Below are 22,565 nucleotides of genomic sequence, written 5' to 3'. Positions count from 1 at the left end.
CAGCGATGAAAGAACCTGAGAGGAATCTAATGAGGAGAGAGGAATGAATGAGCATGTATAGAATCGGTGCACGACCCACAACTCAGAAGGAGGAAGAACAGTCCTTTGTAGCAAATCATTTATTTGGTCCCTGAAGATGCAAAGTTAAGAAGCCATTTTTCTTTTTCATGTTTTTTATTTGATTTTTTTATGATAAGGCTGAGAAAGGTTCAGAGCCGCTGCTGAACACTCTGCGTTTACCTTTTCCTGCCTCCGCCCCGGCTTCACATCTCAATTCCATCGAGGATGAAGAACCCACTATTTGTTCCCCATTTCTCCGATGTGAAGAAGAAGAGGATCCTCCATCCTCTCGTCGACATCACCTTCTCCTGCTCTGTGATTGTCTCTACGAGCTTTCAACTCTGCAACTGCAGTTTCATTTCAAAGCTCAGGAATAATGTCTGCAAAACAAGTCTTTTCTGTCGAGATCCAATCGGCTGTGAGGAGGAGGAGGGGGGGGGAGGGGGGGAGGGGGGGGAGGAGGAGGGGGGGGTGGGGAGGGGAGGGAGTGGGAGGGGAGGGGGTGGGGGGGGGAGTCAGGTAGTGCAGAGTAATTGAAGGATCCTTTTGAGGACTTTCATAATAAAACAAAACCAAGGCTTCTATGTTTTTTGTTTTTTTTTCACGGCTGTGCTTTTTGTGCATGTGTTTCTGGTGAAGTTTGTGCTTTAGAAAGACACCATGTAATTGCCTGTTTTGAGCCCTGCAGGTATTATGACAATATCACATTTCATTATGTTTAATGATGTTTTTTAGCTTGAAATGTGCAGAAATCGGTGGTTTCATGACAAAGAGCCAGAAGCTCTGTGGAAACTGGAGGATTCAGTTTTCATCTGTTTTGTAAACTGTTGAAGAACGAGATGTTTTTCAAAGTTCTAATGGAAATGACAAAGTTACATTTAAACTTATTTAAAGCTGATTGAGATTCATGACTGCAAAATATATGTTTTTATTCTTTTTACATTAAACAATAGTTTTATTAGTTATGTTGCTCGCAATAAACATTACCATTTTCCAGACTGTTAAAGACAAATAATAAATATTTATGAATATGATTGTTTAGCACAGGCACAGGTATAATATATAATATAATAATATAATAATAACGATAAGACAAACCTATCCAAATGTATAAAATAGATAATAGAACAAGTTTCTGAACTGGATGTGATTGCTGGTGGGTTCTAATTAGCGACTCCACAAAGCTAGTGTTGTCTGGAGGTCTGTGAGCAAAAGGGAAGCATGCGGGAAGAAAAACTAAATTATTATATCACACTAAGTAGAAAATATTAAAATGCTGACAGTGTAAATGTTCCTAAAAACAAAATGAAAGACAGAGAAGATCGATATTGACAAGAAAATTCCAATAGAGACAGAAAACTCTGGATGAAATTGGACTAATTAGAAAATCTTGAGATCCAGCAGTGGCAGTTTACGTGAACCTGATGTAAGATGATAAACTTTCACTTGAGGCTTCATAATAATGATGATGATGTGTTGAGCTCTGCCGTGAAGTCACGTGACCTTTCAACAACACCGACAGTTTGCTCTGGGATGATTATTTTGAGTAGGTCGTTGATATCAGACACGAAGAGATCAGATCTTTAATAAACACTTTGTTGTATATTTGTATTAAAACCTGACAATGTGTGGCAAACAACATGGTTTTGTGAGGTCAGTGTGACCTTGACCCCTGACCTTTGGCCTGCCAAATGTAAATCGGCTCAATCCTTGAGTTTGAGTTTAAACTTGTCAGTACTTTCAAATCATTTCCTCAAAGTGTTCCTCGTTCACTCTCACAGGCGGTCAAATACGAATGTCATTAAAAAAGATCCCTTGTTTCCTCTTTGAAGAGCATCATACCCACCCCATGTGCGCCCCCCCCCCCCCCCCATCCCTCCATCCTCGTCTCTCTCTGTGTGCTCACCCTCCCTCCCCTCTTCCCCCGCTGGCTGATTGCTGGGCATTAACAATTTAAATTGTTTGCCTTTTTAGTCACGCCAATTGTAATATCGCTTTCGGAGAGGCAGTCGTTTTAATGAGTTTCTACTTTGGGGTTCTCCCGTCGAGACGACACAGGAATAGATATCGCTCCTCTCTTCTTCTTCTCTCTCACTCTCTCTCTCTCTCTCTCTCTCTCTCTCTCTCTCTCTCTCTCTCTCTCTCTCTCTATCTCTCCTCCTTCACTGAGCTCTTATTCTTTTATTAACAGAAAGTATACTAAATGAAAAAGATCTGAGGGAGTTATTGTCTGCGAGTCTAGGTCATTGTAGTGTGTGTGTGTGTGTGTGTGTGTGTGTGTGTGTGTGTGTGTGTGTCTCATTGTGTGTGTTTCTGCCACGTGTGTGTTCGCTCACACTCCCTGAGGCAAGTGTAGAACGTGTTCTTAATAAGAAAGCAGCGAGGTAGAAAACATTACATGCTTATTAATCTCTACCCGTCTTCTCTCTCTCTCTCTCTCTCTCTCTCTCTCTCTCTCTCTCTCTCTCTCTCTGTGTTTCTTACTTTCTCTCTGAATTATTTAGTTTTTTTTGCGTGAAGACAAAAACAGTTGTATCAAATTCTTCGTATTGTGCGAAAGAAAAACCACAACAGGGTGACTGATCCTTCTCTTTTTCATATCACTCACTGGGGACTTCAGAGATGTCAATCAAATGTTTGTGGCTGCCGCGGTTGCGATGTCATGGAACATCATCTTTGACAACTATGACCCTTTTTTTTTGGAAAATGTCAAAACTCACATAAAATGCGACATAAAGTTCTTAAAGAATTTCTGCACCAGTACTTTATTACTGCTGCTCCTTCAGATTCTGCTCAGGTTGTGCAGTGATCATAACTGTCTTCTTTCTTTTATGAATTTGTTTATTTTTTCTTTCATTATATTATTGTAAATGGTCATTTCTGTTTTTGTGCAGTTTTATATGTGCTCTGTGTTTTTATACATACGTATTTGATTGAATAGACATTTAATCAAATCAAATACAGTTAAATATAGATATTATATTTTTACTCCCTATGACCTCAACAGATGCAAGTAGAAGTTCTGCCCCCTGGAGGCTAACTACTGTGTTAACAGGCCCCAGATGTTTGCCACAATAAGCAGCTGCTACACTACAAGTGTTTATTATCACTCATCAGACGTGTTTGTTCACGTCTTTTTATATTAAATAATGATTTCACCGTGCCCTCAAATCAAACGTCTACCACCAACCGATGCTGCTCTGTGTCCAGGACAGTTTAAATAAAGTTGGACGACGTCTCACTTCCTCAAAACTGATGACGAGTCTTCGTGATTGCCCCCTGGTGGCCACATGGCGGCGCTTGTATCTGAGATATTTGGGCCTCATCTCTGCACATGTGCATTGGAGGAGGTGAACATGCATCCATCTTTATTTAGAGTCTTTGGCTCTGATTTACACTGGAGCAGATCTGACCAGCAGAAAAGATAATGTCTGAAATAAAGGAAAAAAGCAGATCATGTTGAGTTCAATGGGACAAGCGGTGAAAATATTCCTGTTATCCTTTTGGTGCAAACATTGAGGGGTAAGAGAAAGGGAAGAGGTGGATAGAAGGAGTGAGGAAGAGTTTAAAAAGAGGGAGGGACATGATGGGTTCGATAAAAAGCTGTGAGAAAGAAACAAGGGGAAAAGAGAGAGAGATTCAAAGAGACAGCAGACATGACGGAGAATAAATCAGTCATAGAAGCAGAGGGGAGGATAAAAGAGGAGATGAACTCGGCTCAGTCGTCTCGCTCTGTCTGTCGAGCGTCAGGCCTTTGAAAATGTTACAAACAGATCAAGGTCCCTAACAAGCCAACACTCTGCGCTTTAAAGCCTGATGAAATGAAATGTCCTCTTCACTTCTGCTCTCCGTCAGCTTCAGTTGATATGTGATGCAGTCGTCTGCACAGAGCCACAGTTCACTGCCTCACTCTGTCTCTCTGATCACCTGTTGACATCGCACATGACTGTCACTGTGACAACAAAACATCTAAATTAGGTTTTTATTTATTTAAAAGAAAGATTGTTGTGTGCAAAAACTAAGACAAAATAGTTAATATCTTGTTCTTCATGTTTTGAGATGTATTTTTTATTAGCTGGTGCTCTCATCAACGGATCACAAAGAACAAAAAGTTGATGAATTCAGCGATTACTTTGAATAAATCAAATAATAAACTTTATTAGTATGGCAGCTCTCATACAAGTCAAACTGCACAATGGCCGATGAGCCAAGGAAGAAACTCTGACAGGGAAATACAGTCAAATCAATAAAAGCTACAGTGGCAATAAAATCAAAGATAAAATAAGATCAAGTCAAAGTCGAGGTTAATGATAATTCTGCCATATGTACAGGATATAAATGGGATTTCAGTCTCTCTCTGTGTAAACTTACAAGTAGACAGAACATATGAGTATACAAATTAATAACTTATCAAGTGATTAATAAGTAGAAATGTCTATAAACCATTCAAAAGCTGAAGAGAGAGATTTTAAACTTAGAATTTTAGATTTAAACTCTGTCAAGTAAAGAGTTTTCAGTGTAAACATCCCTGTTCTCTGTTTAAGGACCAGAGAATATCCTAAATACATTTAACATGACACTGTTCTGGATTCTTTTTGCATGTTTTATATACATTAACAGTAAAGTCAACTCAGATCTAATTTCTCAGCTTCTCCAGGAATCATTTAAAACCTGTTTTGTAAAATGTACCATTGACATTATATAAAAACAACAAAAGGCTTCTCTGTCATGATTTTTTACTTTCTGTGATTTCATCCTTACTTTTGATTCCTTATCTTCCTCGTGCAGTTTATTCCAGAAGCAGCTTTGTTCAGTGTCGTAGCAGCGACTTCACAACAATAACCAGAAAATCTTAATTTGCCGTTTTGTCCGACTTCCAAAAGTCTTTTTGTCTTTTGAAAGTGAACACTTGCATTCGCCCCGACAAGTTTTCTTTCTTCTCGGTGAAGTGGAGCCGAACTCGAAAGATGATTAGGAACAGACGAAACATATGTTCATTATCAACACGCTCACTCGTTTCTCATTTTCCCATCAGTTATCCCAGAGACGGGTGAGAACAGAACTGTGAGACCGTGTGTTTGAAAGATAAATACAACTTTTTTTTAAAGTGCAGCGTCTGAGGTTTTTTATCAACCATCTAGAAACAAAAAAAAAAAAAAAAAAGTTTAAACAGATGTTCAGGAAATGTCGAGATGTTGAGAGTTACTCGTTTGACTCTGGATGAAAACAGCAGCTTAACGTCGACACCGTGCAAAATTTAATTGAAGAGATGGTGTGTGTGTGTGTGTGTGTGTGTGTGTGTGTGTGTGTGTGTGTGTATTAAGTGAAAGATGGCTCTCGGGGCAGATTTCCCCTGATTCGTCTCACTGATTGTTCACATCTGTCTGGGTCTAATCGGTGGAACGTACATTTTTCTATCCCGAGAAGAAAGGGGGAATCATTTTCTCTTTTCTCCGCCTCCATCCTTCCACTGTTAGTCACACAGTGTTGAGCTGCTGCGTTCGACTTGAATGAATGAGGAAAAAAAACTACACCCACCAAGAGACACACACACAAGTCTGAGTATAGACATGTTTGAACTCACAAACGTGCTTTATATAAACACTGATTAGTTCGCGTGGTGGTTCTGCTTATAGTGATCAACGTGGCCCCGGGAACTACGTGCTGTTGATCGCTATAACCAAATTGCGTAAATTCCGTTTTCCAATCTATGAGCTAAAAATAGTTTAAGTCTGTTTTCACTTCTTTCTTCTCAGATGATGTTACTCACGATATTTAATCAGTGTTATCATTTGAAAAGGTTCGGCAAACAAATCACTGTCGCTGCAGCTCCTCTTGTCAGCCTCTGTCTCAAACACTTGGTTAAAGCTCAGTCTGCCCTGATTGGCCAGTTGGTCCACTCTGTTGTGATTGGTCAACTGGTTCCCTCATTTTCGAGGTGTGATGTTTGAGCTGCCATTTTGTAAGTTTCTTGCAAACCCAAAGTGCAGAACACAAACACAGCAGGATGGTGGTAGTAAACAATGTTTATTGTTTAATAGAGGTAGAGCTGGAGTGCTGGTGGCAGGCAGTGGGGGTCAAAAGGTCCTGGCAGGGTGAGGCCGGAGCAGATTAAGGTAAATTTAGTACTTTAAAAAGAACAAGAGTATTTTTGTGATCTGCCCTGAAGAGACTGATCATGAACACGGAGGTTTGAGTTTGAGTTTCACTTTGTCTCCATCAGCTTTGAATGAGATCCTGGAATGAAGACAAAAGAACCGACCTGATTTATTCTTTATTTCAACTTTCTTCAGACATTACATTTTTATGACTTAATATAAGATATTGAAATGTATATAGAATGTATAAGAAACACATGTGATGAGAGCTGCAGAACAAACCCTCAGAGTGACTCGATCAGGACACTCTCCAATGGACCTGCTAGTATAGATCAGGAAAATTAAAAAGAACAGATACAGAGGCAGCAGCAGATAAATAAGCCAGTTCATTAAATATGTAAATACAATGAGGACGAGTGGATTCTCACTAAACAGAGATTAGCCGTGATGGAAACAAACCAGGTTACACAATTATAATGTGACCAAACATCCAATAACACTGATGCTCTGTAAATCCAACCAGAGTGAAGTTGACCTGTTGGACATGTTGACGCTCTGAGGTCATTGATCATTTCATCAGTATAATCTGTTCACTTCATACATCCACAGCTCAGTTGACACAATTCAGCTGTGGATGCATAATTACAAACCCTAACTCCAGCATAGAGAGGCTGAGTGAATGTGGTCTGGACTCTGTGGAGGAGAGTCATGGTGTCAGAGACGCTGTAGAAGGACAGAACACCTGCACTGTGATCCAGGTACACTCCTACTCTGGAGGACACAGGACCTGACACTGGAGTCTTGATGCTGTTGTAATGAAATTCATAACTGTTTTCATAACAATATAATGACCAAGATTTATCATTTGATCCAAATTCACATGCTCTGCTGATATTGTTGTATGTGACTGCTACACCAACTCCTCCTTTCACCCTCACCCCCACCTCCACTTTCACCTCCCAGTAACAACGTCGAGTCAGACTCTCTCTGCTCAGGACCTGATACCAACCAGTGAATCTGTCTGGGTGATTAGGATAAGACTGATCTTCTTTCACATGTGTTACTTTTCTGTTTCCCTCAGATAATAACAGACGCTTGTTTACTGTGTTTGGATCGAGTCTGATTTCCTGTGAATATCTTAAGAAGTCAGCTCTGGTCTCTGGTTCTGGTTGTTGCAGTAAAACATCAACTTGAGACACAATCTGAAAAATCTCTGACCCTGTCTCACTCAGAATGTCCTGTAGTCGACCTCTGACCTGTGACACAGCTGCTGTTATGTCCTCAAAGTTCCTCAGAGGACGGATCCTGATGCTGGATGAGTGTGTAGATTCACTCAGTGGTGACAGTGAGGGGTAGTTGTGGAGAAACTCGTAGTGATCCTCTGTGTCTGAGAGCTGCATCAGTTCCTGGTCTTTCCTCTTCAGCTCAGTGATCTCCTGCTCCAGTCTCTCCTGAAGCTCTCTGATTCGACTCACTTCAGTTTCCTGCTGGGATCTGATCTGCTGCTTCACATCAGAGCTTCTTTTCTCCAGCAGACGGATCAAGTCAGTGAAGATCTTCTCACTGTCCTTCACTGCTTTATCAGCAGAGCCATTGAGGGCCTCCTCCTCCTGTTGAAGCAGCTTCACGTCTTTCTCTGTATCGTGGACTCTCTGCTGGATTGTTTGTCTCCTCAGCCCGAGCTCTCTCTGCTTCACTGTCCATTCTGCTGCAGCTGACCCTGTGTCATGGTCTTCATGTTCAGCAGCTTGGAATCCATTCTTCTTCAGCTCCTCCACTAAATCAGCTAACATTGTGCTTTTCCCCAGGACAGGCCTCGGTGTGAAGGTCTGTCTACACTGGGGGCAGCTGTAGCTTCCTCTCTCCTCCCCATTGTCCCAGTGGTTGTTAATGCAGCTCTTACAGTAGCTGTGTCCACAGCCAGTAGTCACCGGATCCTTCAGTAGATCCAGACAGATCGGACAGCAGAATCTTTGTCTGTCCGCCATTTCAGCTGCTGCCAGAGACTGTGGAACAAGGTCACTCCCTCTGAGCAGAAACAGATCTCTGCCCCTCCCCCTCGTTCACTTCCTGCAGTGACTCAGCTCCCACAGTTCACAGCTGGTTGTTCACTGGTCCTTACACTGACACGTGTGTGAAGGGAGGAGAAAAGACATGTCCTGACTGGGAGGAGCTGGTTGTGTTTCAGGAAGAGGTTCTTTTTTTCTTTTCAGGTTTAAGTGCATTCCACAGCGGCCTGTTCACACTCTGTGTTATGAGGAGCTTTCAGTCAGAGGCAGAGTGTATTATTCTTCAATCACAACATACAGTAACTATTAAAGTCAAATCAAATAGATGCATTTAATAATAATGAATCACATCTTTATTTATAAGATGCACATCTCAGAACAAATAACGAATAACTTTAAACAGTAGTCACAGACAACCCATATACATCATGACAATACAAAAATACATAAAAAGAGCACTAACAATCCATTAGTCGTTTGTTAAAATACTAAAATATATTAAAATGTGTCTTTGCCAAACACCAGGGCTACAGCTGGTTTAAAAGTACGACCGCTGAGGAGACAATGATCTTAAAGAAGACAGAAATTTGAGCATGACAACAGATAACAATAAGAAAACTAGAATTAGTTAAAATCATGGAATGTGGTTCGATAAAAGGAGGTTTTAGGTTTCGATTTAAAGGAAGTTACCGACACAACCGTGTTGTTGCGTGTTCGTTTATCCTAAATATGAGAAGAGTAGGACTCGGTTTGGTTCAATCAAGTATTTATTTAAGAAGCAATGAAAAGGTATGAAACGCAAAACAATGGGCACCCAACACACTGCCTGGCACTCAGCACCGGACAGTCACAAGTTGCATCAAACAGACGGCGTCTGTAATATTTTATAACATTAGGTGGAACAGGATTGGTCAATAACAAGGAGAAGTCTTCCTTGGTTTTTCCTCGATTGAGCGTAGTCCACCCTCTTGGCACTGGAATCCAAGAAGTGATGAGCATCTCCGTTTCGCTCCTCCTCTGATAGTTGATAAGCTAAATGTTCTCCTCATGACAGCCTTGACACAGCTGATGTCTTGTAGGTCAGTGGTGTTTTTCATTTGAATAAAGAATATTATGTTCCTGCTGTAAATCGACTGAAATGTTCTGTTTGTGTAAACATTCAAAACAACGAAACCAAAACAACTGAAGAAAAGAATGTCACTGTCTTTCCCCCAGAACCTGGGACAGCTGCTTGGACTCTGTGTGATGTTAAATTAATCCAAGGGAGTTATTATAGAATATAAAAAGTTAGAAATGAGACCAAGTTAAAGATGAATGATAAACACTAAGCAGCCACAATTATTAAAACTCATTTGTTTGAAAGCCATATATCTGACCCAAACTGTACCTGTCTCCCCCCTCCTTTCTTTATTGTTTAGAGTTTCAGTTCTAATGCCTTTTCATAGATTCAGGAAAACAGACAAGCTAAAATTTAAAATCGGCTGCATTTCCTCAGGAAGCTTGTTCCACAGTCTCTGAACCTTATTTCTAAAACTCTGTCTAAAGGCCAATATATGCTAATCCGTTTTGACTGAGACGGACACATCGGAACGCCCTCTCCCCGAGTTATCCACCTCAGCACCCGAGGCCTCTCCTCGTTTTATTGGCTTCCACCCCTACAGCCTTCATGGTAATGCCATCTCCTCGTTCACAGAAGATGAGAAGACGGATGGAGCAAGACCAGAGTTCTGTCGTTGCGTGTTGGTTTGTCCTAAATATGAGAAGATGAGCCGAGCTCAGTTTGTTCAATCAAGTATTTATTTAGAAAGCAATGAAAGGTATCTATCAGCACAACAATGGGCCTCCAACACACTGCCTGGCACACTAGCAGTACATGACAGTCTCGAGTCGCATCAGAACACCTCAACCAGCTAGCGTCTGTCTATTTTATAGAAGTAGGTCTTGGTTCTTCCTCCTCGAATGTGCCAGGCGAGTCCACGCCTTTTGGCACTGGAATCCAGGAAGTGACAAGGAGCAAAGTCTCCCAGTCTCGCCTCATCTGATAGTTGCGAGGCAAAATGTTCATCTCTTGACCAGCCTTGACACAGCTGATGATATGTAGGCCAGTGGTGTTGACAATTGGAGAAAAGATGATTGGTTTCCTGCTATATCGGCTAAAATGTTCCGTTTGTACAGACATTCAAAACAACTTAACCAAAACAACAAAACAAAAATGTGAAGCAAAAACATTCTAATATCAAGATTAAACACTAGGAAGAAAAGGTTATTATTAATCATTTGTATGAATTTATCTGGCCCAAACTGTTCCTGCCCTCCCTCCTGTCTTTATTTGTTAAGAGTTCAGTCAGACCATCAATAGCTCAAATTTTAATTCCTAACAGTTCCGTTACCGATGTGCTCTCTAAGCTCGAGGAGCAGAGGCAACATCTATATAGGACCTATGTACAGGACCTAAGGAACCTGGTCCATCTCCACCACCACAAGACAAATTCACTTGCTGGGGGCAAACCATGGTTTTTATGGCCAAGAATCAGCCCAAAGAAAACCAGCGATCAACAATGCATCACGTATACAACCTGATGCATTACAACCCGTCCGACAATGTGGCTTATGTTGCAAACTACTGTAATTTGTCAATGGTTAGTACAGTATATAGTTATAGGTTGTATTTTGGACTCTGTTGTTTTGTAACTTTTTCTGCACCTTGTTCTATTACTTATTTTGTTTATCAGTGTTTGTATATACATTTGTTATGAATAAAGAAGAATTTGATAGTTTGGGACTTTCTTTATTTACACGGCTAAAAGTCAGCATCAATTCATTTCTCACACCTATAGGAGTTCATTCAGCCTGCAGTTTAAACAACAGGGCTGAACATATGCCAAGACACTATGCTGTTTCTTTGCATTTTGTAAATAGTTATCTAGGTGGCTAAAAGTCAGCGTAACAGGTCATCTGGTATGAAAGAACATGCTGTTCGAGGTTTGAACAGGGCAATGGCCAGGACCATAAGGATGCAAATACCTTTGGCTTCAACCATCTTGTCGTGGCTGTAGACAAAAGCCAACTATCAAGTTCTAATAACTCTATCTCTGAGACACACAAAAGCCAGGAGCCATGTGTGATGACTCTCTACATAGACAAAAGACCAGGAGCAAAGCTGATATGTGAGATTCAGGTCTGATGTATGAAATTAACCTGAATGTAACAGGTAGGATCATCAGGTCTTTATCAGGTCTTCTGGGGTCGTGTGCCACAGGGCCGCTCCCTCTGGCGCCAAAGAGATGCATCAAATCATTTCTCACAACTATAGCAGCTGTATAGGTGTTCATACAACCTGCTGTTGAAACAACAGGGCTGGTCATAGGCCAAGACACTATGCTGGTTCTTTGCACTTTGTGAATAGTACTCTAGTATTGTTTGAATAGTTTGTGTTTTGCACCATGTTTGCACAACATGTATTAAGAAAAAACACAGAGAATGAATTTGTTTGTAACTTTAATTATTAAATCCCAACAAAATTAAAATACAATCAAAAACAATTAAGGAAAGGAATTTAAATCCTTAATGATGAATTCAAATCAAATAACTAGGGCTACGTTGTAGCACTTGCGGGCCCGAGCACCCGCACGTTGAAGCCTGTTGCGGTCGGTGGAGAGAGCGATCGATGACCAAGCGCACATCATCGATCGAGCATGCACTTCTCCACGTTAAATGCGCTCTGCGGCAGTAGGTTTGCCAGTAGGTGGCGCCATCACTATTATTACGCACAGACATATATATCTGTTCATGTAGGCGCTCTGATACAGCGTGAGCAATTTTGTGTCAATCGGACAATGTTAACACAACTTAATTTTCACACTGATCAGTAGGTGGCGCTCTGACCCTGAACTAATATTTATATGTGGAGCTGTTCAGATCAGTATTGTGATCATAGGTCAGTAGTTTGGAGCCGGTTGGATAATGCAGAGTGGATTAACAAAGTACTTCCTGTTTCCTGGCGAATCAGTAGGTGGCGCTATGACACTGAGGAAATATTGACACATAGAGCTGTTCAGGCTTGTACTCTTATCATGTGACAGAAGTTTGGTAGTGATAGGATAATGCACAGTGGACTTATGAAAACATCGTGTCCTTTGGCGAAGGATGATCCTTCGCCAAACATCAATGTTTACATGGTTTGAGGAAATGTCACAATTCTGACCTTGATTCAATGACTTGACTGAGCTCATTTGAGCTGTATATCTTAAAGCAGCCAGGAGCAGTTCATCAAAGTATAAAACATGTCACTTCCTGTAGCCACCAGGGGGCGCTGTAATTTCAAGTCATAATTTCTGTGTAGATGTCATCAGGATGGCACCCTTGTCTTACATGTCTAGTTTGGACTCGATTGGACAATGTATGTCCGAGATACAGAACCTCGTGTTTTGATGGCGTTTAATCAAACTCAAGACGCCACGCCACGGTCACACGGTGTGACGAAAGGTCAATCTCTTAATCACTTTTTATCTCCATCTTGTTGTGATGGCACTGATCTTAATTTGAAGTTAATCTGATGAAAGCCCTGGGACAAGTGCATCAAGTAAAAATGTGGAATATGGAAAAAAAATGGCCACTTAATCCAAAATGGCGGCCTCCCTGTTTGGTCAAGCATACCTATCCAAGATATTTTTTTGTTTGTTATGAAACGACACATGTCCCGATAGATTTGTATAAATGTCGGCCATCGTAGTGCCGGGGTTGCCCTATAGGGGGCGCTGGTCAGTTTTTTTGCCACGCCCATTTCTTAAAACCATATGAATATCTTCAGGGGGGGGCTGTTGTTACACACATGTAGTTTGAGAGAGATAGAATCATGAACACTGAAGTTACAGCAATTTCGTGTTTCACGGCGAGTTGATGAACTTTAAGGCCACGCCATTCATATGGCGTTTGACGAAAAGTCACGGTAATCTTATGTCTTCATTGTCAATGTCTTGGGACCCATTTGATATAGTTTGACATGGTTGAGGTCAGTGGATGAGGAGAAATTCATCCAAGTGTAAGACAAGCAAAAAACAAGACATTTCCTGTTGCCACCAGGGGGCGCTGCGGTTTTAAGTCATCATTTATGCATAGATGTCATCAGGCGGGGACTATTGTCTTATATGTCTAGTTTGGACTTGATTGGAACATGTATGTCCGAGATACAGATGCCCGTGTTTTGATGGCGTGTAACCAATTTTTAACGCCATGCCACGGTCACACGGTGTGATAAAAAAAAAATCCCTCAATCATTTTTTATCTCCATCTTGTTGTGATGACACTCATCTGAATTTGAAGTTGATCTGATGAAAGCCCTGGGACAAGTACGTAAAAGTAAAAATGTGGGATATTGCCAAAATGGCCACTAAAAGCAAAATGGCGGACTTCCTGTTGCGTTTTTCATAATGCTCCATGAGACTTTTTTTCATGACTGGTCACGATACACCTATATCCAGATTTTGATGAAAATCCGTTATGTTGAAACCTAGGGGCTGGTTCCAGGGGGCGCTGTAGAGCCATTTTGCCAAGCCCAATTCCAATTACTCCAGAATACTAAAATATCCGCAGACCTTGAATTTCCTGCAAAGTTTCATAACTTTTTGAGCATGTCTAGACCCTGAAAAAGCCCCCCAAAGGGAAATAATAATAATAATAATAATAATAATAATAATAATAATAATAATAATAAAAATCCTTACAGATTCAATAGGGCCTCTCACCATTCGGTGCTCGGGCCCTAAAAAGCAATCCTCCATATGTTACTGATATTATCCATTAAATCTAAACTGATTATATGTGTAATATTCTGACACTGACCCTCAACGTTATCCTCTCAAACCCACAGGTGGATTTATACATAGGTTAGTGAGTTATCTTCAGTTCAGGGTCCGTGTGGGTGGAGGTGGAGCACGTGGAACATGGTGACCAGCAAACACTCACACACAAAGTAGATGGACGTTTCCTACAACCCTTTTTTGCTAACATACGCTCCAACGTTAACGTCCGGCTGAACGGAGACTATCCTGTCACACATGAATCCATCAGAGGCCACTGGCACCTGAACAGTCACTCATGAGTTTGGAGAAGCTCCTGCACGGTCCATGCTTTACAAATGACTTAAGGATATAATGGTCTTTGGTATCTGGACAACACAGAATGTCTTGAAGGTACATTACACTTCACTACTGTTACAATGTTTTAATTAGAATAATAAACATATTAATGCCTGAAATAAAGTACAGTTGATCTGTTTGACACGTTGACGCTCTGAGGTCATTGATCATTTCATCAGTAAAGTCTGTTCAGTGACTCTTGTTCAGTGAATTCATGGACACACAATCAGTTTGTTTCACCTCCATCTCACATTTGGAAAATAAAAGAACTAATAATCAGCTCATTGATGAGAATCAGGATCAACACATGTTCTAAAACATCACACAACCTGATTTCTACATTGATTTAGAAAACAACAGCAACATCAGTTCTTTCAAACTCATTCATGTCAGTGTAACTATAGATTTCTGTCTTTACAAAGTGAGAACTAAAAATGTGTGATAAAGGAAGGTCAGTGTTTGATTGACAGCTGATCTCTGTGAGGAGCAAAAAGTCACCACGATGAACTTTGATCAACAAACATGGAGAAAAAAGAAGTTAAAGATTTAAACACAGAATCTAAATCACTGCTTTTAATGAATCAAGTCTATTTGAGTTCACAGAACTCAGCTGTGTCTCCAGGAGAACAACCCCAAACTCCAGCATGGAGAGGCTGAGTGAATGTGGTCTGGACTCTGTGGAGGAGAGTCATGGTGTCAGAAACTCTGTAGAAGGACAGAACACCTGCACTGTGATCCAGGTACACTCCTACTCTGGAGGACTCAGGACCTGACACTAGATACTTGATCCTGTTGTAATGAAATTCATAACTGTTTTTAAAACAATATAACATCCAAGATTTATCATTAAATCCACATTCATGTGAGTTTCCTGCTACTCTGATATTCTTGTAGGTGACTGCTACACCAACTGCTCCTCCCACCTCCACCTCCACCTCCCAGTAACAACGTCCAGTCAGACTCTCTCTACTGAGTACGTGATCCATGTAAGTTAATGTGTCTGGGTGTTCAGAATAAGACTGTTCTGATTCTGATTCTGATTCTACTCCCTCATATGTTATTTTTCTGTTTCCCTCAGATAATAACAGATATTTGTTTACTGTGTCGGGATCCAGTGTGATTTCCTGTGAATACTTTAAGAAGTCAGCTCTGGTCTCTGGTTCTGGTTGTTGCAGTAAAACATCCACTTGAGACACAATCTGTAAAATCTCTGTCTCACTCAGAATGTCCTGTAGTCGACCTCTGACCTGTGGAACAGCTGCTGTAACGTCCTCAAAGTCCCTCAGAGGAAGGATCCTGATGCTGGATGAGTGTGTAGTTCCACTGAGTGGTGTCAGTGAGGGGTAGTTGTGTAGAAACTGGTTGTGATCCTCTGTGTCTAAGAGCTGCTTCAGTTCCTGGTCTTTCCTCTTCAGCTCAGTGATCTCCTGCTCCAGTCTCACCTGAAGCTCTCTGACTCGACTCACTTCAGTTTCCTGCTGGGATCTGATCTGCTGCTTCACATCAGAGCTTCTTTTCTCCAGCAGACGGATCAGCTGGGTGAACATCTTCTCAATGTCCTTCAATGCTTTATCAGCAGAGCCATTGATGGCCTCCTCCTCCTGTTGAAGCAGCTTCACGTCTTTATCTGTGTCCTGGACTCTCTGCTGGATTGTTTGTCTCCTCAACCCGAGCTCTCTCTGCCTCTCAGTCCTTTCAGCTGCAGCTGACACTGTGTCGTGGTCTTTATGTTCCTCCACAGAGCAGAGATAACAGATACACTGCTGATCAGTGCGGCAGAACATCTTCATCACCTCGTCGTGACGAGAGCAGATGTTCTCCTGGAGCTTCTCCGAGGGCTCCACCAGCTTGTGCTTCTTAAATGGAGGTGACTGAAAATGAGGCTGGAGGTGTTTTTCACAATAAGAGACCAAACAATCCAAACAGGACTTACGAGCTTTCCGTTTTCTCCCAAAGCAGAAATCACAGGCCACATCTTCAGGTCCAGCATAGCAGTGATCAGCAGGAGCAGCTTGGAGTCCAGTCTTCTTCAGCTCCTCCACTAAAGCAGCTAACATGGTGTTTTTCCCCAGGACAGGCCTCGGTGTGAAGGTCTTTCTACACTGAGGACAGCTGTAGCTTCCGCTCTCCTCGCCATTGTCCCAGTGGGTGTTAATACAGCTCTTACAGTAGCTGTGTCCACAGCCAGTAGTCACCGGATCCTTCAGTAGATCCAGACAGATCGAACAGCAGAATCTTTCTCTGTCCAGTTGAATTCCTTGCTGCGCCATTTCAGCTGCTGCCAGAGACTGTAGAACAGATTCACTTCCTCTGAGCAGATACAGATCTCTGCTCCTCACCCTCTTGTTCACTTCCTGCAGTGACTCAGCTCCCACAGTTCACAGCCTTATTTTAACTGGTCCTTACACTTATATGTCTGTGAAGGGAGGAGACAAAGACTTGTCCTGACTGGGAGGAGCTGGTTGTGTTTGAGGAGGAAGTTGTAGGTGTTTCAGGTTTTACTGCATTCCACAGCGGACTGTTCACACTTGGTGTTAAGAGGAGATTCAGTGAGAAGCAGAGTGTGTTATCCTACATTCACAACATACAGTAACAGTTAAAGTCAAATCAAATAGATGCCTTTAAAAATAATAATAAGTCACATCTTTATTCATAAAGCACATCTCAGAACAAATAAAGAAAACTAGTAAAAAGTTATAACTAGAAACTCACTCATGAAAGAATGAAAAACTAAAAAAGTAAGTGTGAGGTGTGCTCTGATTGACGCTGACGCCCACTCCACCTACAGGTCTGGGGAAGGAAGAACAGCGACACCTAGTGTCCAGGGGAGGGTGGAAGGGGTCGTCACCATATGCTGACCTTTCCGATCAGGTTCTATCTATAGAGTATGTTACATCCAAATGTGTTACCCTTTTAAATGTCATGGCAAATCAGTTAACGTCAGTGATACAGTTTTCAGGATACATCTGATGATACATGGAAAACATTTCATGCCTGTCAAGCTCATCCAAGATAATATGTTGAAATGGAGAGCGTGGCACCACTGTACAGTTTCCTAAAAGAAGTCTTTCTGCTGACACCAAAAACACTGTGCTTCACACAAAGCATATCGGTTTTGTCATAACGTGTCAAAGTTCAAACCCTTTGTCCTCCCAAAATACTAGCAACCTCAGCACCATATTCACAGGTCCATGGCATACTAAGCTGTTGACTTATTGGCAATGGGCCAAACAGTTCGACACATTTGGAGAGAAATGACTGCAGGTAACTGCAGTCACTACTACTTCCAGTCTCTTGATGGATATGACTCTGGAGCAGGGTATGATACAAGCCTGCAGGAAGTCAAACCACATGTCATAATGGCTGCTGGCAATAAGCCCCTTCAGACAAAACAGAGAGTAAATTGTTATCCAGTTTTTCCACTGATCTGCTCTAAATTCTGTGAAACCAGATGAAATTCTAAACGGACTTCTTCCAACCTCGTAAGGTACTTTGATGATCTCTACTCTAGTTTGAAGTTCATCAAGGATCTTTGTTGTCAAAATTCCTAGTTCTGTCCACTCGGACCACATGTCTTGCTGTACCAAGGAGAAGGTTGTGCATAGGATCTATGACGCCAAATGTGATGGCATCATACCAATTATTTTCGGTTCTGCCTTCGTCCTTGCCCGTCTGGTTATTCCGGCAAAGTGTATGTGAACCTCTGATGACCGTGGCTCCCATGAAGACCGCTCAAATCCAGAGTAGTCAATTTTTGCTCCAAATTCTTTCCTGCTGAACACTTATGGGATCCTGCAAGAGTTAAATGTAATACGTTAAACACACATATTTGTACTTGAGCATTCATTGAAAGAGACCTATCATATATATCATTATAAGCATCTACATTGTTCAATATTTATAAATTATATATTGCAAAGCAAATGTTTGAATATTTCAATTACCTCTCTATGCTCCATGTCCAACAAAGCCTCCACATTTTCAGAATATCTGATGACAGACAAAGCAGGACCGCTTTGTAAACCTGATGTCCTGTGAAAGAGCTGTCTTTCAAAATTATGCCATGCCAAAGTTCTTGGAGCTCATCAACCAAGGGATCTAAGAAAGCATTTATGTTAAGCGATGGCTCCTTTGGTACTTTATTAGTCCAACAAGAATCATATTATCTTCCTTAAAATGGTCTTCATGGGGTAGATTTAAAATGACCAAGTAGATGGCTCCCACTGAATATGGTGCATGTTTGAAAGGTTAGAACCAGTCCACATTCAGCATAAAGGCCAAAAAAAAGGCTCTCCATGTCACGGTTTGAAGGAGGAGATGGACCCAGGATGCAGAGATTATAACAAAAGGAGATTTAATATCCAAAAAGGTCTTAAATAAGACAAAAACAAAACAGGAATACTAACAAAAGTTACACTGGCGACAAGGCGCACGGAGATCAAGGAACGAGGAAGCAGGAGAAGCTGGTCGAAACCGCAGGAACAAACAAACCATTTCTCACGACGTGGGGAGAAAACAACTAGTACAAACCGACACCGGGCTGGGGAACACAGAGGCTTAAGAAGACACAGAGGGAAGGCAGGAACGATTAACCCCAGGTGAAACACATGAGGACTGGGAAGACAATCACCGAAAGGAAGTGAAGATGGAAACCACACACAAGGGACAGATACTACAAAATAAAACAGGAAACAGAAAATACACTGAGGAGACTGAAATTAACAAACTAAAATGACAGGACACCACAGTACCCCCCCCTCAAGGACCGGATTCCAGACGGTCCATAACCGAGACGGGTGGGAGGAGGGGGGAACCGGAGGAGGGACTCCGGGACGTGCCCAGGTTTCTCGGACCGACGGCTCCGTGGCCGCTTCGGAACCTGGCATAATGTCTCAGGTGGACGGCCCCGAGGCCGGACAGGAACGCAACACGGGGGCTCCTCAGGAGGACGGCCCGGAGGCCGGTCAGGGACAAAGTACATAGTCTCAACCCGACGGCTCCGTGGCCACTTCGGGGCTGAGCGCAGAGGCTCGGGAGGACGGCGCCGTGGCCGCACAAGGGCAGAGTTCTGAGGCTCGTGGGGGCAGCGCCGTGGCCGCTCAGGGACAGAGTTCAAGGGCTCTGCTGGACAACCTAGAGGCCGGTCAGGAGCCAAGCACGGGAGCTCCTCAGGAGGGCGGCGCCTTGGCCGCTCCGGGACAGAGCCCCGAGGCACAGGAGGGCCGCGCCACGGCCACTCAGGGACAGAGTTTCGAGGCTCGGAAGGGCGGTCCGGAGCCCAGCACGGGGGCTGCACGGGCAGGTGGACCGAAGACCAGTCAGGTGCCGAGGGCAAGAGCTCCGGCCTCAACCCTGGGCGTGGGGCAAGAACTGGAGCTGGCACCGCGAGGATCTCCGACGCCGCAACACAGAGGACGTCAGCCGAGAGCCTCCGGCGCGGAGCAGGCACAGGTGCTGTGTGCGGAGCCGGCACAGCGAGGATCTCCGACGCCGAAACACAGAGGACGTCAGCCGAGAGCCTCCGGCGCGGAGCAGGCACGGGAGCAGGGACCGGAGCAGGGTGCGGAGCTGGCACCGCGAGGATCTCCGACGCCGAAACACGGAGGACGTCAGCCGAGAGCCTCCAGCGCGGAGCAGGCACGGGAGCAGGGACCGGGGCTGGGTGCAGAGCTGGCACCGCGAGGATCTCCGACGCCGAAACACAGAGGACGCCAGCCGAGAGCCTCCGGCGCGGAGCAGGCACAGGAGCTGGGTGCGGAGCTGGCACCGCGAGGATCTCCGACGCCGAAACACAGAGGACGCCAGCCGAGAGCCTCCGGCGCGGAGCAGGCACGGGAGCAGGGTGCGGAGCTGGCACCGCGAGGATCTCCGACGCTGCAACACAGAGGATGCCAGCCGAGAGCCTCCGGCGCGGAGCAGGCACGGGAGCAGGGACCGGGGCTGGGTGCAGAGCTGGCACCGCGAGGATCTCCGACGCCGAAACACAGAGGACGCCAGCCGAGAGCCTCCGGCGCGGAGCAGGCACGGGAGCAGGGTGCGGAGCTGGCACCGCGAGGATCTCCGACGCTGCAACACAGAGGATGCCAGCCGAGAGCCTCCGGCGCGGAGCAGGCACGGGAGCAGGGACCGGAGCTGGGTGCAGAGCTGGCACCGCGAGGATCTCCGACGTCGAAGAATGAGAGACATCAGCTGGGGGCCTCCGGCGCGGAGCAGCGACTGGAGCAGGAGCTGAAACAGACGCCGCTGTGAGGACCACTGACGTCGAAGAATGAGAGACATCAGCTAGGGGCCTCCGGCGTGGAGCTGGGACTGGAGCCGGTGCAGCAGCAGACGCCGCTGCGAGGACCACTGACATCGGTGAACGAGAGACATCAGCTGGGAGACTCCGGCGTGGAGCTGGAACCGAAGCAGGTGATGGAGCAGACGCCGCTGTGAGGACCAATGACGTCGAAGAATGAGAGACATCAGCTGAGAGCCTCCGGCGTGGAGCTGGGGACTGCGACCCAGTCGGGACTGTAGGTGGCTGGTCCCTGTGAGCATGCTGGTCCCTGCTTCGGCTGTGGATCCCCCCTCTCTCACGTCCGCAATCAGCCAGAGGAAACCCCTTGAGGTTGCGGGGTCCCCAAAAAACCCCGTCGCTTCCAGCGTACAGGACTACCGATGGGGCTGGAGGGTGGCGCCTGCGAGCTGGCCTTAAAGATGCGGGGTTACTGCTCCGACCTCCGCCACCAACTGCAGACCTCTGTTGAAGGCTGCGGGGTCCACCAAAAGCCAGGCGGGTTCCCTCAAAAGGGTTTGAGAAAAGAAAACTAAAAAAACTAACCTCTGCTGAGTCCATAGTTTGGTCGGTTTGTTCTGTTACGGTTTGAAGGAGGAGATGGACCCAGGATGCAGAGATTATAACAAAAGGAGATTTAATATCCAAAAAGGTCTTAAATAAGACAAAAACAAAACAGGAATACTAACAAAAGTTACACTGGCGACAAGGCGCACGGAGAACAAGGAACGAGGAAGCAGGTGAAGCTGGTCGAAACCGCAGGAACAAACAAACCATTTCTCACGACGTGGGGAGAAAACAACTAGTACAAACCGACACCGGGCTGGGGAACACAGAGGCTTAAGAAGACACAGAGGGAAGGCAGGAACGATTAACCCCAGGTGAAACACATGAGGACTGGGAAGACAATTACCGAAAGGAAGTGAAGATGGAAACCACACACAAGGGACAGATACTACAAAATAAAACAGGAAACAGAAAATACACTGAGGAGACTGAAATTAACAAACTAAAATGACAGGACACCACACTCCATTCACATACTGGTAATCCTGCCATCCTGTCCATAATAAACATCTGCTAACACAACCCTCAGGTACAGTGCCTTGCATAAGTATTCACCCCCCTTGGACTTTTTCCCATTATGTACTGTTACTAACTGAAATTCAAATAGACTTAAATAAACTTTTTCCCGTTTGATCAACAAAACATGCATAGTACTTTGGAGGTGCAAAATAAATTTTATTGTGACACAAACAATAATGAGAACAAAAAAGTTGACATCTGTTGGGTGCATAAGTATTCACCCCCCTGTGTCAATACTTGGTAGAACCCCCTTTCGCTGCAATTACAGCTGCAAGTCTTTTGGGGTATGTCTCTACCAGCTTTGCACATCTAGAGATGGAAAGGTTTGTCCATTCTTCTTGGCAAAAAAGATGAAGCTCAGTCAGATTGGATGGAGACCGTCTGTGAACCGCAATCTTCAAGTCTTGCCATAGATTCTCTATTGGATTGAGGTCTGGGCTTTGACTGGGCCATTTTAAGACATTAACATTCTTAAATCCAAACCATTCCTTTGTAGCTCTGGCTGTATGTTTAGGGTCATTGTCCTGCTGGAAGATGAACCTCCGCCCCAGTCTCAAGTCTTTTGCAGACTGCATCAGATTTTCTTCAAGGATTTCCCTGTATTTGGCTCCATCCATCTTTCCCTCTATTCTGACCAGTTTCCCTGTACCTGCTGAAGAGAAGCATCCCCACAGCATGATGCTACCACCACCATGTTTCACTGTTGGGATGGTGTGCTCAGGGTGATGGGCAGTGTTGGGTTTTCGCCACACATAGCGTTTTGCATTGAGGCCAAAAAGTTCAATTTTGGTCTCATCTGACCAGAGCACCTTCTTCCACATGTTTGCTGTGTCTCCCACATGGCTTCTGGCAAACTCCAAACGGGATTTTTTATGGATCCCTTTCAACAATGGCTTTC

The 22,565-nt window shown here is 44.0% G+C and overlaps 1 protein-coding gene across 1 annotated transcript; it reads right to left on the bottom strand.

The window, feature by feature from the left end:
• Window positions 1-6,321: 6,321 nt before the first annotated feature.
• On the bottom strand, window positions 6,322-16,682 carry LOC128458151 (uncharacterized). The gene is made up of 2 exons (XM_053442837.1): window positions 14,895-16,682; window positions 6,322-8,221 (listed from the first exon to the last, which is right to left on the bottom strand). Exons 1-2 carry the CDS (start codon window positions 16,572-16,574, stop codon window positions 6,749-6,751), a joined length of 3,153 nt encoding a protein of 1,050 aa, XP_053298812.1. The 5' UTR covers window positions 16,575-16,682; the 3' UTR covers window positions 6,322-6,748.
• Between the last annotated feature and the right edge of the window lie 5,883 nt (window positions 16,683-22,565).

The sequence above is a fragment of the Pleuronectes platessa genome, chromosome 2 (genome assembly GCF_947347685.1).
Source record: "Pleuronectes platessa chromosome 2, fPlePla1.1, whole genome shotgun sequence".
In the NCBI taxonomy this organism is placed as follows: domain Eukaryota; kingdom Metazoa; phylum Chordata; class Actinopteri; order Pleuronectiformes; family Pleuronectidae; genus Pleuronectes; species Pleuronectes platessa.
This window is presented reverse-complemented; position numbering and strand designations above follow the sequence as displayed.